We start from the raw sequence: 15,849 nt of genomic DNA, 5'->3' as shown, positions 1-15,849 counted from the left end.
GATTTCATAAGTCCCCCTAAGCATGTGCAGATTGTATTTATTTTTCATATTTGAGCCTTTATGATGTGGGACACAGTGATACAGTGAGAATCATTTCCAACATGGTCTCAAGATGTTTGAAATATTGACCATTTTAAATATATATAAATAACCTAAATGTTGTTTTAGTGCCATTAAATATTCTGAATTTGGAATAGAAAACCCAAATAGTGTTATTTGTTGTTAATCTGAGAAGTTGTTATACCTTTAAATCCCAGAATATCATACAATATATGTTTTTATGGATTACACCTTTTTGCCATATTTGTTGCTATTTAAGTATTTGGTTGAAAACATCTTAATATATATATTTTTTACCTACAATATATCAGGATGGAGACTTTAAATGTCTGATTTGTGAAATGCTGGAAGCGCTGAACTTAGATGGAAAATGATGTCATAAAATCAGATACTTTGGCTTTAAATTGGATCATATTTATCTTATGGTCAGCTTAACATCTTCCTGGGGTCCACATAAAACATAAAAGCATGACATATTAAAGGTCCAGTGTGTAACATTTAGGAGGATCTATTGGCAGATAGTATGTTTTTATTAGTGTACAATCAGTAATACCTTAGAATGAGCCATTTTTACCTACGGAGGGAGCGGGTCCTCTTCTGTGGAGTCCACCATGTTGAACGGACAAACCAAACACTGGCTAAGAAAAATAAGGCTGTTCGTGTTTTTCACAAGCTTCGCATCCACCGTAGTTTCTCTTAAATGCTTGGAAGGCTGAGCTGTATTCAAATGGCTGCAATCTGCAACTTCACCACTAGATGCCACTAAATCCTACACACTGGTCCTTTAATATACACTAAATCATGAGCACAGAATATACAACCAAAGTGAAATCTTATAGCGTATTCACATACATACTGATATCCCTCTACTTTAGCAATCTGAGGTGGAAGTGAGTTGCATTCAACTGTGGCTCCATACAACACTGCTTTGAATGGAGACCTCTGGTTGTATGTTCACTTTATACTCAAATGCACCCTAAATTATGAGGAAAAAAAAACCCTCAAGTACACATTCACACCAGGTCTTGTTACATGATGAATATTTTATTTAACAACATTATATCTGGTATGTACAGTACAAACACAAGTCAAACAAAAACAGTTGGGGTGCATCACTGGGGTGGCACAGAGAAATGTTAAATACTTCATTTCCATCACTTCACAGAAACCAAAGTTAATCACCCAAAACTCATTAACAGTGTCAGCTGACTCCCTAATCATCCTGTATATATCACCTGATTGAGTCTCTGAAACAGCAAAGCAGAGAGACAATTGTTGTTTATTAGTGTCTAAATTCTGGAAAAAGTCTCGTGTACACTATTTCATATTACTTGAGGTGTGTAAATTACAACGGCACCCGATAGAGTGACCTGTTAAGTGTGACTGAGTGAATGAATGAGAGACACGTCTTACACAGAGAAGCAGAAGGGAAGCTTTCTCACAAACACACACATTGAGTAACAGTCTGTGAATGTGTGAGGTGCAGAGAGGCACAAATAGCAGACTTACAGTACATGATAACACTCAAACATACAGCACAGTCAGTACATTTATATACACATTTATAACACACAGGTCAGGACCCAACAAACAATAGAAAAACAAAGACCACAGCAGCCAAAGCATGTCGATGACACGACGTGATTCCTTTCAGAGCCGGTTTATTATACAGTAGTTTGGATATTCAGCAAAATGCCATCGCAACGACATTATAGCAGGGAACCTTCAGAAGTACAGAAAAGGACGACAGAGTGGCGGCCAAAAACCTTTGAACAGCTCTGAGTGTAATCTGTTGAGGCACACAGATAAAAGTACATAGCTGTGATTGAGTGATGAGAAAGACTTGAGATGAAGATGAAAGAGAGGAGATAGTCGGTGATTGGCTCTTGTTCACACACAGGAGGAGCAAAATGTGCCAAGAGACTAATTCTTTTCTACTAAAATCAGCAAATCTGTTCCTCTCTTCTAAAAAAAATGTACATGTGCAACCCCAAAGGAAAAAAACATCTCAACACACGTATGACCGTGCAAGTTAACATATAAATAGTACTCTTTTAAAAAATACATATTTACAAATGAATACTTATACTCTCCTATCTTTGTACAGTTAGTGGATGGTTTTGAGTTCGTACATGTGCAGATGGGTTAGGAGCAGTGTGCACCTGGGTCCACATATTTGTTTCTAATCCTTTCACATACTTTTGTGATACGCTGAATTTATCTGTCTGCTCCAACTCTGGAGAATTTACGTTCAGTTTGTATGGCTGGTGAAAAAGTTTGGCATTTTTTGAATTTGTCTTGACTTGTTCGAAATATTTAATCTACTAGGATGACAAGTTTGAGGCTGCCGGTGAGTGTATGAGTTTCATTTGCAATCTCTGATTTACTTGTAACTGGGGAGTTTTGCCTACAAAATCACATTGAACCACTCAAACCTGCACAGTAAACTGAAATTCTTAAGGTGCAAATCCCTCCTGTTCAAAAGTAACATTTAGGCTTTTACAACTTCATATTAACACAATTTTCACTGTGCTTCTTCACTTTTACCTCTGGAACACCTTCATTTCACCTCAGGACTCAGAGAAAAAGGAAAGCCACAAGCACAAGTCTTGGAGGTATTTGAGATTGTGATATCACAAAACGTAATAGAAAGCATTTTAAATCCATATTAGACTCAGGTTTGGTCAAGTTAAGTGTTAGTGCCATATCGAAGTTAGTGGGTGTAGAAGCAAGACCCTGCAGGAGAGGTTAAATACAACACTGAACACAACCATGAGAGGAGTGTAGCACATACCTACCCCCAGTGCAAACACAGTACGTCACTATCATCCACAAATACAGCAATACACAACGAAGCCATGACTCCGACCATAATCTAGCCTCTCGCTGTAAGAAATACTCATTTTAACAAGCAATTTAACATCGCATCAAATGAGTCTTACAGGGTTATATCTCTCAAAACAACTGAAAAATGTCAGCACAGAGACACATTTCATGTTTCAACTCAGTCAGTATTTTAAAGCAAGGCAGGTACCACTTCAGTTTAAATCAAATGAATTACTTGTCAAGATAAATATTTTTCCAGGGTAGTCAAAAAAGAAATAATACCTAAATAAATAAATATGTTCTCAAAGTGCAGCATGAATTGCTGCGGTTGAGAAAGTTATTTCAGCTTTTTAAACTACAGTAATTCACACAGAATATAGAAAATATACTTTGTGTCACACACTTATACACCAAACATACTATACAATGTTTGTAATACATAAATCGTAAAGGTGGAAAATGCTGCACATGGCTAACAGACAAAGCGTCACAACAGCGTCTGGACCCCACAAATAAAGCCAGAAACACACCGGAAGCGGTCTGATTTTCAGTGACAACATGTATGGATGAAACATTGTTAATATATTAATAATTTAAACAGGTATCTCCATGTTGGAAGGTCATTAAGGTTGCAGTCATCCATGACAGCACGATTTAAAATGTCTTATGTCTTATTATGCAAGTACTCTTGGCTGAATTGAAAAGTTAGCCTAACCCTAATAACAATATGTTACTCAATAGTAATGTCAAAAGTTGCATTCAGTGCGTTTGGGCTTTAAAGCTGCAGTAGGTAAGTTTTATGAAAATAACCTTGTGTCAAATTTGCTCAAACTTTCATTATATTCTTAAAGTTGAACATGATACAGATAATCTGTGAAAAAATCAGGCTCCTCAGGCTCCTCCTAGTGCTCCTCATGGAATATTAAAGAATCCACCGGGCCTGAATAAAAACAACCAATCAGAGCCAAGAACGATAGAAAGACACTTAGGGTTGGTGGCTTGAAGACAGTTAATTGTTGAGTCTGATTCCTAACATCGGCATTTGACAAACTAGGAATGAGACAATCAAGAATCTTTCTTCGCTCTGATTGGTTGTTTTCATTCAGGTCTGGTGGATTCCTGTAAATGTCATTAGGAGCCAGAGGAACCTGAGATTTTCACTGATTATCTGTCTCATGTACTACTGTCAGGACTACTTGAAGGCAGATTGTAGTTTTAGTTCTTTAAACAATTTTCAAGAGCCAGTTTTGCATTGGAGGCCCGAAATAATCTCATTGGTTAGATCAGAGGACTACAGTTATTGGAGCACAAGATGGCTAACCGACGAAAGTTAAAGAGACAAAACTTTTCCTAAATAAATAATAAACAAGCTGTCATTTAATTCAAGACCACACATGATGCTTCCTAGCTAACTTACAGGTATAGGCTAATCTATAAATCGGCTAACTGGCTAATTCAGTTGGTAGCAAGAATGCCAAGCTCCGTTCGGCTCTGTCTTCCTCCCATAGTTTTTTCTCTTTAAATTACTTTGAATAGTAGTAATTCTTGCATCCAGAGCAACTCTAAAAACTGGAGGTGCTTTAAATGCACCAACTCCTAACTTTATGAACCCACTTTAACTCAATGTCACGCTGACAGTCATGGGATGACGCTTCCCGTTTTGATTTAACTCACAGTACACAATCCAAATCATTTTTTCAGATTATCACAGAAGTCACACACAATTAAATAGTCATAGTAGTCATTTCTCCCTTTGTGAAAATATGAAATGATTGAAAAAACTAAAATAAATGAACCAGATTTGACATTCTAATCAAACAACAGACGGCTGGTCTACCCGTTGTTTATTGTATTAGCACTTCCCCTTGCCTCTATTTATTATCAGCTCCATCGGTTGAAGTCTCGTTATTGATTGCACATTTTATATAACTCTTATCTATTCTAATAACAGCTTGGCCCGATATACGCAATTGCTCAGGTAAATATAGTGTTTCATTTTATTCAGTTAATTTGAAATAAAGCGCTGTCAGTGATTGCGGCTCTAATGCTTCGCTTTGCTGCTTAACTGGTTAACAAAGTGCATCTAATTAGAGAGCAACAGATGAGATTTACAGTGTTTGACTCTCAATCAATTCAAAATCTCTGAGCGGCACTTCACGTGATGTCGGTTTCCTCCACCACAGCAGGTAAAGCGCACTACAGACTCATTCAACTTCATTCCAGGGGGGTTTTCTGGAAAGCATTATGATTCTAAATTTGCTTTAGTGTTTTATAATTATATACTCTATACAAAAATTAATTTCTAAGGTAATAAATATTTTTCTCTTCAACAAAAAATATACATTGCACGTTACCCTACTGTGATCTACATGTGTAAAACAATTCAGCCAACATGTTTTTTTCCACGAGCCACATTCAATAGCAAGTCCTAACCTTCGTGAGCCACAGTTATCGTTATATCAGCTATAGTTTTCCAATACAAAAGACCCTGCAGTAAAGCAATAATCCACAAGATTTAACACCAAATGATTCTGCCTGTCAATATATCAGCAGAAAGATTCAACCAATAATGAGTTCATGAGCAGTTTTTTTTTTAAACAAAATTGTCTGGTAAACAGGAAATTTTGTTTGTTTGGACTAAATGTAGAACTGACCAAGACCACAAAATGAGTGGTTAGCACTGAGGGTGGTTTAATAAACTTGTGGATCACAGCTTTAACCACCCCTTTAGAATGATTAAACTCAGCGTGACCTGTGGCTGCCGCTAATTTCCCACCCTGAATTTAACAATCAGAAGAAACACACTTGTTTGAGGTCACGTGTTCACCCGGTGGCAGTTAAAGTTCAGTACTTTGGCATTGCTAAAAAGCTCTCTGGTTTGTCAGCTCGAATTCAACAGCTGAAGGCGGAGCTTCAATCTTAAAAATCCCTTCTTGGACCTGTGACATGAGAACACTTCCGAAAACATGACAGGAATTAATGGATAGAACATAATTAGACATCACTAACTACAGTTACAAAGTTATATTGCACTAAGATATCCACTATAACAGGAATACGTGACTTTATAACAAATGTGCATCATCGCTATCCGTGTCACCTCCCTCTCACTACATGGACCTGAACTCTCTAATAGGTTTGGATACACCTGCACAAAGGCTGTGCCATTGTCAACACGCTCTGCTTCTAGTCTGCAGTGATGGATATTACCTGGATCTTCACCTGTTAGTAACAATTTCCATGAACGCAACATGTGTTTGCCGTGTTGGAAAAGTGTCATCCTGACTAGATACACAGCTGTCTTGAAAAAGACTCACCCTTTTAACGAGTGTAGCTTGATTCCTAGGAATGCACAGTAGATTGAATCTGTGGTATTGTACATTGACTGCTTCCCTTTTACAGTTTAGGAAAGGAGGATATAAAGAAGGAACTGTAGGAAATGTCACAGAAAAATAAGGAGGAGTTACCATGAAAGCAGAAAGCATGACCTTTTAAAGGTCAAAGCCTATAAATTGATAACGCTGTTGTTCTCAGTAGGTCTATTATAAAATTATATAATTCCTATTGTTCCAAGATGTGATTATTAACTACAATTTACAGCATTTTTGAAATCTCAGTGATTCTTCCTTCATTTATAACCCCCTTCACCCATTAAAAGTGTACATACAGCTGCTCTACACACTCTCCTGTACTGTGGAGTTTGATTTATCTTCAAGGGGCGTGCTTTCAGATGCGGAGGGCGGAGCTGCTGCTGCCGCCGCCGCCTCCACCAGCGGGACCTTCTCCTTTACCGGTGAGGCTTTCACAGCAGTGCTGGCGCTGGCAGGAGCCTCCTCAACAGGCGAGGAGGCGGCAGGCGGGGCACTGCCGAAGCTGCGGGCGATCTCGTCGAAGGTCTTGCCCCTCGTCTCCGGGACTTTAAGGAAAGTGAAGATGAAAAACAGGAGGAGGAAGGTGGTGAAAATGAGGAAGACCCAAGGCCCGCATACCTCCTGAGGACACAAGAGAGGGGAGGTAGAATCTTTTAGACATTTTTCATGTTCAGAAAGAAACATGAAAGAAAGAAAGAGAAAAAAGGCAAGAAAACAGAAAATATATCAAGAAAGAAGAAAATCTAGTGTGATATAATTTGAAGATTTTTATATAACACATAAGATTCCAGTATGGGAAATCAAAAGCAAAATTAGTTAAGGCTAAAATAAGGATAAGAATAGAAGTTCAAACTAAACCCAAAACAGGTTCTGACCAGATCAAACCAGGACAATCCCTTACCTCTAGTTTGGGGAAGCTCATTCCAACCAGGAAGTTGGCCGTCCAATTGCAGCAGCCAGCCACAGCCATGGCCGCCGGGCGGGGCCCCTGGGAGAACAACTCTGCCACAATGAACCATGGGATTGGACCCGGGCCCAGCTCAAACATAGCCACAAATAGCATGACAGCCACGATAGCCATGTAGCTCATAGCAGGAATGTCCTTCTGCTCAGATAGAGGCAGAAAAAGGAAAGAAACAGCAGACAGTGAGATATTCTAAATATAAGAATTTATTTAATGATTATCTAATGATTAGTGGAACATCAAGGCTATTCATAAGCTTAAATAAAGACAAGTCATAAGATCTGTTTGTGTTCTGTCTAACTGAATGGTCATTAACACCTTAGGGTGAAAAACATAACTGTGGGACTGAAAATTCTGACCAGCTAAAAGAACTATTTGAGTTTTAAGATCCATCCATCCATCTCAAATGTTTTTGTTTTTAATCTGTACTCTTTTCAAAGCCACCAGCTTCTGTTGACAAAAACAGTAATTCTACCTCGCAGAACACGGGAGTTGCTGGTCCACCTACGCCTCGATCAGTTTGTTTTTGTTTGAGTTACTGTGGGACTATGGTGTTTTAACATGTTAGTTCAGATCCCGACTAACAATACTTGCTGTGGATTGAGGCACTGGTAGACCAGCAACTCCCCTGTTCTGCAAAGTAAAATGATGATGTTTTTGTTTGTCAAGGGAGTTGGTGAAAGCGATATGGCTTCAGTTTCCTGTTGGACTGTCTGTCTGACAGCAAGATTAAGCACTGGTAATATTCTAAATATAGCACACACAAAGATATAAAAATATAGATATCATTTTTTCTGAAGCCTCCATCCACAGCAGTGCATTGCTTGGAGTCATCTTAAGTATAACAGAAATCCTACCTGATTATAAATGCTTGATAAGTTCAAAGCCAATTACAGTTCCGGCAAAGTACTGTTTTTGGTGAAAATTTGTACGTAAACCCGTCATTCTAAGAAGCTTAAAGAGTAATTTAATGCCAGATGCTGAAAGTTTCTGCTGCACCTGTAACCACACCACAACACTGATGTCACGTTGTACTGATGACGCTCTGGAGTACCGACTAATGAGGGAGCTGTGATAGTACTGAACTCACCAGAAGGAGGGACACGGTCATAAGTACAGCGCTGATCGCCATTCCACCCAATCCCAGGAGGTGCAGAGTCCTTCGTCCTGCCTTCTCCACCAGGAAGAGCTGGAGGACAGACACAGGGGGTGAGTGATGTGCTGCTCAATGAACACAAACACATGCAGGAGCGACGAGAAACACTCTGACGTCACTCACAGAAACAACAGTGAAGATGGTGTTGACGATGCCGGCTCCGATGGTGGCGTAGATAGGTTTTTTCACACCAGCTGACTCAAAGATTCCTGTCGAGTAGTAGAACACCTGATGGAAAAAGAGGATGGAGAATTATGCTAATGCCTGTCTATATTTGATTCTAAGTCAGTCTAAAGACAATTTCCCGTCAAGTACCAACGTTTTTACTGGAAGTATTTCCTGTACATGACACTGTAACTTACAGAAGGTCCAATCATATAATCACGGTCACCTACAATGAACCAAACTGTAATCCATCCCTGACTCATACTTGGAGGACGTAGCTGACATTTGCCTCATCAGTGACCCAGCTGGACAAAGTATTTACAAAGTGTCCTTTTGTTCTCTCACTGAAGAGAGAGTGTGTGTGTGTGTGTGTGTGTGTGTGTGTGTGTGTGTGTGTCTCTGTATACTCTGTATTATCTGTGCTATACACAGGGGATTCATTGGGATTTGTTATGTGCTCTTTGGTTTCAGGATTGCCATGGGTGCACATGTGTGCGCGCGCAGACTTTATACATCATAAAATAGGCTGCTTCCGCGGCCCACAGGGGATTTCTCCTGGTGGCGAGTCCCACTATGTCTGATGACATAGAAGAGTGTAGGCCTATGGGCCCCAGACAGCCCCCAGTTTTACCCCTGGTTATACAATTATGTATAGAGAGCCATGTCTCATTGGAATAGTCTGCCACACTTTATATCTCATGAATCTAGGACAAACTGTTGTAAGAAGCAACAAAGAGGTTACTTTAAATACAAAGAGCAAAATAAGGATTCTTTAACTTTTGTCTGCAGTATGATCATTCAAATATAACAACAAAAATGTTATTCAGTGGTGGAAGTTACAAAGGTTTCAATGTAGTATGTTTGTATTTTATTTAGTTGTATGTGTTGTAGTGATACTATATTATTAGGTGAGATTATTGCAACAACTTTAATATTATATGTATGTTTTTTTTAATATAGACCACAGAGTAGATGTTGCCAGGGTAACAACAAACAGGGATCTAAGCAAAGAGTAAAAAAATCTCTTTCTGTAAAAGTGTGTATTCATATGCAGCCCTCTGTGTATGTGTGTGTATGTGTATATGTGTGTGTATGTGTGTGTGTGTGTGGACATGCTGCCTGTTGCTGACTCACAGCGTTGATCCCTGACAGCTGCTGGGAGAGCTGCAGCATGACGGCGATGAGGAGGGGCTGTTGATACGCCGCCGAGCGGAAAAGCTCGGGGATGGTCACCTTCTTCTCCATGGCCATCTTGGCGCTCTCCTCCTTCATCTCCTGCAGGTCTTTACTCACATCCTCACTGCCACGCAGGCGCACCAGTGCTGTGAACGGAAACACATTTGTGTCTTTGTTTTTGTTGTTGCTGGTTGCACACAAACATAAAGGCAGGGAAAAAATAAAAACAAAGTGCTCTGTTGTGCTGACAGGTTCATGCTGAGTCAATGTGCTAACACATTGGTGTAAAGCACAAGCTGCAACAGTAATCAGACAACAAAAAAAAATCCAATAAATGTTCATTTAAAATATGAACTGAAGTTGTATTGTAATCCTCGATCTTGGAAATAGTTTGAAAAGACAAGGTCCACTCCACGCCATTTTGGCTTTAAAGTAGCAACAAGAAGACATTGAGTTAAAATCTGTCTGTGTCTTTACAAATAGTTCTGATTGACAAACCTTTAGCTTTAACCTTTCAGAATATGAAATGGCCTGTCAATCATTTAATTTGGTTTGAGTACAACCCTTGTTTGCATCTCTCTCTCCCCTTACTTCTTCACAGCTCTCCACTGGATACCACCCATTAAAGACAGAAAAAAGGCACAAGAGTAGTGTTTGAAAATCCCAAACTGTGGCACCCTCCAGTGGTAGTATCAGAGAAGACAACGTGGACGACATGCATGCACCCCTCTTTCATCCTCCCCCTTTCACCTCCACGGATCTGACCCGAGAACAGTGACATGAATTAGATAAAAGCACACAGACAACACCGGTTTTTAGCGGGATTGTCTCATCTCTCGACAAACAAAAACGTATGCCATCAGAGTAATTTAAAGATGCTATAATAACATAAAAATCAGACACAAAGTGGCTTTAGGTTTTATAATATTATTGAATAATAACTATTTCAGTATTATCCAAAAAGTCTGCAGTCCTCCACACATCCACAATCTGTTCAGACAGACCTGTTAGTTGCTTTTTTTTGGTTCATCTGTTGCTTGAAACTAAATGAAGAGTCAGAGCAGGTTCTTTATCTGTAAGCTGTGAACACTGCAAACATCACACAGTCACAGAAACTATGGTGCAACTCTAACTGTGGAGCCTGAGCCTCGTGTTTGTTTTTGTTCATGTCAAATGAGAGGTGTGAAGGAGAAGTGGGTCAGTGCCTCAGAGTCACCTCTGACAGGCTCCGTGTTGAACAGATGCCAAAACCTTCTGTCTGTTCAAGGACTCTTCTCTCCAGGCTAAAACCTCACCCTGACTCACCTGATCTCACCCCTGTGTATCTGTACTACACATTTGTCTCATTTTCTTTCTTTCTCCTTGATCTTTCTCTTCTTCTTGTTCTCACTTTCACCTGCGCCCTTTCTCTCAGCATCTCTATTTCCCATTTCCCAGTTTCTCTTCCTCCTTCCTTCTCTCTCCTCTGTCTTACTTTTTTTTAATGTCACAATGAATCTCTATGGCCGTAGCTATGGAAACCTACATAACTGAAGGAGCACCAGTAATGGTTGCAGCAGTAGCAATGGTCAATCCAGTTATATCAGTAGAAGTAATAGTCTTCCAAGAACCAGAAATAGCAATAGTCGTAGCAGAAGTATCAGCAGAAGAGCAGCAGTGTTTGAATTGGCCGTAGTATTATTATTTGTAGTAGTAAAAAAAGAAATAAAGAAAGAAATATTGGTAGTTGTAGTAGTGATAGAGGCAGTAGTTAAAATAAAAGTTATTACCGTATAAGCTGTGGTAGTAGTAGTGACAGTAGCAGAAGCAGAAGCAGTATGAGTAGTAACTGAAGCTGAGTTTGCAAAAGTTATTTGTAAAGTGTCAGTTATTTTACAACATGATTATTGTAGCCAAAAGAATTCACAATAATAATATTATTGCAATCAATATTATTGAAAAAAATAAAAATAATAACTTTCACTTAATTGCTGCCACCTATGGTGTTGGGGTGGGAACGATAAAGCACAGAACAGAACATGATTTAAGAGGCACTGGATTACTTACGCAATATCAATATTTCACTTTTAAAACTTTAAGGATATTGTCAATATCGGAACATCGCGACACCCAGTAGCAGCAGTAGTGCATTAGCAGAATTAGTATTATTGGTGACAGTAAAAGCATCGCCTGGTGCAGTGGCTGGAGTGGCACTGTAGTAAAAAAGACATTAGTCGCTGTAGTAAAGCAGCAGGTAGTGTTAGTAGAAGTTGTGACAGTTGTGACTGTAGTAATATTCGTAGTGGTAGTTATGGTGCCCGTAGTTGCAGTGGTGTTAGCAGTCCTCCAGTAACAGTACAGCCAGTATACAACTGTTGTTGCAGTAGCACAAAAAACACTAGAAGCAGCAGTAGTGTTAGCTGTAGTAGTACAGGTAGCAGCAGTACCAGTAGTGACTGTAGTAGAGGTATCTGTAGTTGTACATTAGTAGTACTGGCAGAATGGATACCAGTAGTAGCTGTAGAAGCAGTAGTACTGTCCAGAGTTGTAGCAGTAATAGCAGCAGGAATGGCTGTGAGTGTTGCTGTGAGTTCATCTATAGATGCTGAATAAACCTTACAGAAAGACTAGATCAGATCTCTGATTGCTTTATTAAACAAACTGCCACCACAGTACCTTTGCGTGCCTGCTCCTCCTGTTTGAGGTTGATGAGCAGGAAGCGAGGGCTCTCAGGACAGAAGGGCAGCAGGATGCACTGCAGCACAGCAGGGGCCACAGTGAGGGACAGCAGCAGGGGCCACAGCTTGTCTGAGCCCAGCAGAGCCTCCAAACCAAAGATCTAAACACACAGGGCCACAACAGCTGAGTCAGATTTACAGCAAATCAGTACTGTACCTAACTATATTACACAGTAAGATCTTCTTTCAGTAAGATTTATGGCTCATAAATCAGCTGTTGTTTCATTAAATCTGAGGTTTGTTAGGAAGCCTCCTGCTGACCTGAGCGATCAGGATGCCGACCACCACACCGAGCTGGTGAAGAGTGCCAAAGGCTCCTCGGAGGGGAGTGGGCGACACCTCGCCCACGTACATGGGAGTCAGGCCGGTAAAGAGACCGCAGAACAGGCCGATGACCAGGCGACCGGCGATCACCATCTCATAGGAGGAGCAGATGGTGGAGAAGCCCATGAGGAGGCCGCCGATCACCGCCAGACAGTTGACCAGGAACATGGAGCGACGCCTGAGGAGGAGGAGGGTAAGGAAAGAGAACATGTGATTGTACAGTGTTTCTAAACATAACACATGCCAATATTTTAGTAGATTAGTAATTGGCTTTAGTGTTGTTATATTTACTGAGACAAGAGGAAAGGAGGTTGGTGATGGGGAGAGCAGCTGAGAGGTTTATGGTTAAAGAAAACCAAAATCGACAAGTTCATTGATTAACTGAGGAATTACCATAAGTGTGTCAGGACTGATTGACCTGCCTGAGCGTATAGGAAGGTCAGGAGCTTTCCTGTCTAATGAGTTTATTGACAGACGGGTGTTTACACTGCAAACAGTGTGTTTAGAGTGCATGGCCTCGTGTGTCAGAATATCAGGAAATCTATTTCTTAATTTTGTTCTTTTGTGAGTCTAGGATTTTATTAGCTACATTTAAATCTCTATTTAAAGGAATCCTTCAACATTTTGGGCAATACTTCTATTCGCTCCCTATTTGAGAATTAGATAAGAATACATCTACTCTGGTGGCTTTGAAAAGAGCGTGGATGGCTATTACAGCTTCTGGGCTGGCTGACTGCAAGGCCAAGTGGTTAAAATATTCTAAATATAGCGTACACTTAACCTGATATTGATTTTTTTAAGTGGGCCTTTTTTTAGGCGGCTAAAATGTGTTTTGTTGCACAGCAGTGCATTGCGTAGCATCTGCTGTAGGTAATACCCTGACTATGGATGAGTACCTCATACAACACGAGAGTGGCATCAAACCTTTCATCTTACTCTTGGAGAGAAGTGTATTTTACCCAGATTTTTATTAATCTGACTATGTTGACAATTTCGTAGTTTCCACTGTGAAGTGCGACTTTCTTTCACGGTACATGGAAAAAATATTTATGGCAGTGGTTTAAAACAACAGTGTTGATGCAGAAAGAAAGAGGGTTTGCTTCACAGAGGCAAATGGAGGACTGAAGGAACAACTCTGGGGAACATTAGAGCCGAGCACTGGACTCAAGTCAGACACGCTTCATGTCCTCCATTAGCAGTAATGGCTTGTGACAGTTCAGCTGAACCACACAGGAAATACTCAGAGCCATTAAAGGAAAAGCACAAAACTCACAGCAAAAGAAATACTTGAAATTCAGATTGTCATTTGTACCTGTGCATTATACGGATACAATGTGAGTGATTAGCTTCTCATTAAAGAAAAAACACCTCAGCTGGTTATACTATATTCCTACCTGCCAAATCGGTTTGCCATGACTCCCACGCTGAAGGAGCCAACCATGCCGCCAACGCTAAAGATGGAGACGGCGACGCTCCAGACGATGGTACACACCCCCGGGCTGATTTCCTGGCCATAACGCTCAACCCAGGTAGCGTTGAAGAAAGATCGTAGTTTCTGATGGCAAGGACAGAAAAATAAATAGATGAATGGAAGAGAAGGAAAATCTCAAAAATAAAATCTTGAATGTGTAAAGACTGCACTGCTATAATGGCCAGTTAAAGGAATAGTTCAACATTTTGGGAAAAACACATTTGCTTTCTTTCAGAGAATAGTCAAGAGTTTCCCTGCTTCTAGTCCTTATGCTAAGCTAACTAATCCATTCCTAGTGGACAGATATGATGTTTAATTATCTGAAATGTACGCAGTAGTTGGTATATTTCACTTTATGCTGTTGCCAAATTAGCAACAAAAAAATGTCGTAGCTTGATTTGAGGGTAGTTATGGAAAGCTTCACCTGTTTGAACTCAAATAATCAAATTTAAAGCTGCACAGGGTTAACAGTTTCATGTTTAAATCCACTCATCGTATCTGCCTGGATCTTACAGCAGTCCTCCAACAGAGACAATTCTCCTATCTGAACTAACTGAGACACATTGGTGTAAAGTAAAGCTGGCACCTAGGGACCAAGAGATAAGAGCAACATTCAAACTAACAGCAGTGAGTGAGCAATCAAGAGCTTTCCTCTCCTGTTTGGTTTGTTCTGATGTCAGACACCAGCTGGGATCTGTGGCTTTACATAACAGGATTTGCAGATATGTACCATAACGATTACCTGTTGCTCACATCAGAGACATTAAGGTGCAAACTGTTTGCAGCTCAACCAACCTGCTCTGGCGCATTGATGACTCCTGTGTTGTAACCGAACTGCAGAGAGCCGATGACAGCGGTGCCCAGAGAGAACAGGAGATAGCCTGTTACCTGATTACCTTCCTGTGAGGGGGGGGAGAAAGTGTTGTCATGAGAAGAAGAATGGAGAAGAAGCAGCAGAAAATGTAGATGAATGTGAAAATAAAAGGAGGATGTGGAGGAAGGAGACAGAGAGAGAGAGACATAATAAATATGAAATCTGAGCTCATAATCACATTTCCAGTAATGGCAGGCGGCATACAGATGCAATTAAACTGCGATGCTGACGTCAGACAGGTCAGTGATGCAGCACACATTAGCATAAACAATAACATCAGGTATCAGACGGTGACACATAAGTACACATGGAGCCACACAAGATTACTCATCATGTCTAAACTGAAATCACTACCACTGCCATGACATCGGCTCTTCATCTGATCCATGTAAACATACATTTATAAAAATAAGAAATCCTAAAAAATGACATTAAAACCAACAAATATGACTTTAAAACCAACATGAATACATAACATTTAGGGGATAGACTGTATATTTGTATAAAAGTTTAGAGGCCCTGCACACTAAGTGTCAGTTATGTGATCTGTTGCTCTAATTGTTTTTATGACTGCTTTTCTTTCTTGAACATGGTCAGCTAAATGCAAATGAAATTCAGTTTTGAAGCCGTCCACCAGCTCTGAGCCGGCCCCCATAATACTCTCGATTCATCTCTGTAATGAAATCAGTATAAAAGGAGCAGTCGCTGTGGTCATGGCGATCATCTGACCCTCATCGAGCCAGCA

General features: G+C 40.2%; 1 protein-coding gene across 1 annotated transcript; it reads right to left on the bottom strand.

Moving 5' to 3' along the window:
- Nucleotides 1-1,083: 1,083 nt before the first annotated feature.
- Nucleotides 1,084-15,307, bottom strand: LOC127358278 (solute carrier family 2, facilitated glucose transporter member 1-like; the record flags this gene model as incomplete). Its single annotated transcript, XM_051391265.1, has 9 exons — nucleotides 1,084-6,878; nucleotides 7,159-7,362; nucleotides 8,312-8,410; nucleotides 8,501-8,605; nucleotides 9,677-9,864; nucleotides 12,374-12,536; nucleotides 12,697-12,937; nucleotides 14,154-14,314; nucleotides 15,026-15,307. Coding segments are annotated over 9 exons (1,761 nt in total), but the record flags the coding sequence as incomplete, so codon positions are not given.
- Nucleotides 15,308-15,849: the final 542 nt, after the last annotated feature.

The sequence above is a fragment of the Dicentrarchus labrax genome, unplaced genomic scaffold (genome assembly GCF_905237075.1).
Source record: "Dicentrarchus labrax unplaced genomic scaffold, dlabrax2021, whole genome shotgun sequence".
NCBI classification, from domain to species: domain Eukaryota; kingdom Metazoa; phylum Chordata; class Actinopteri; family Moronidae; genus Dicentrarchus; species Dicentrarchus labrax.
This window is presented reverse-complemented; position numbering and strand designations above follow the sequence as displayed.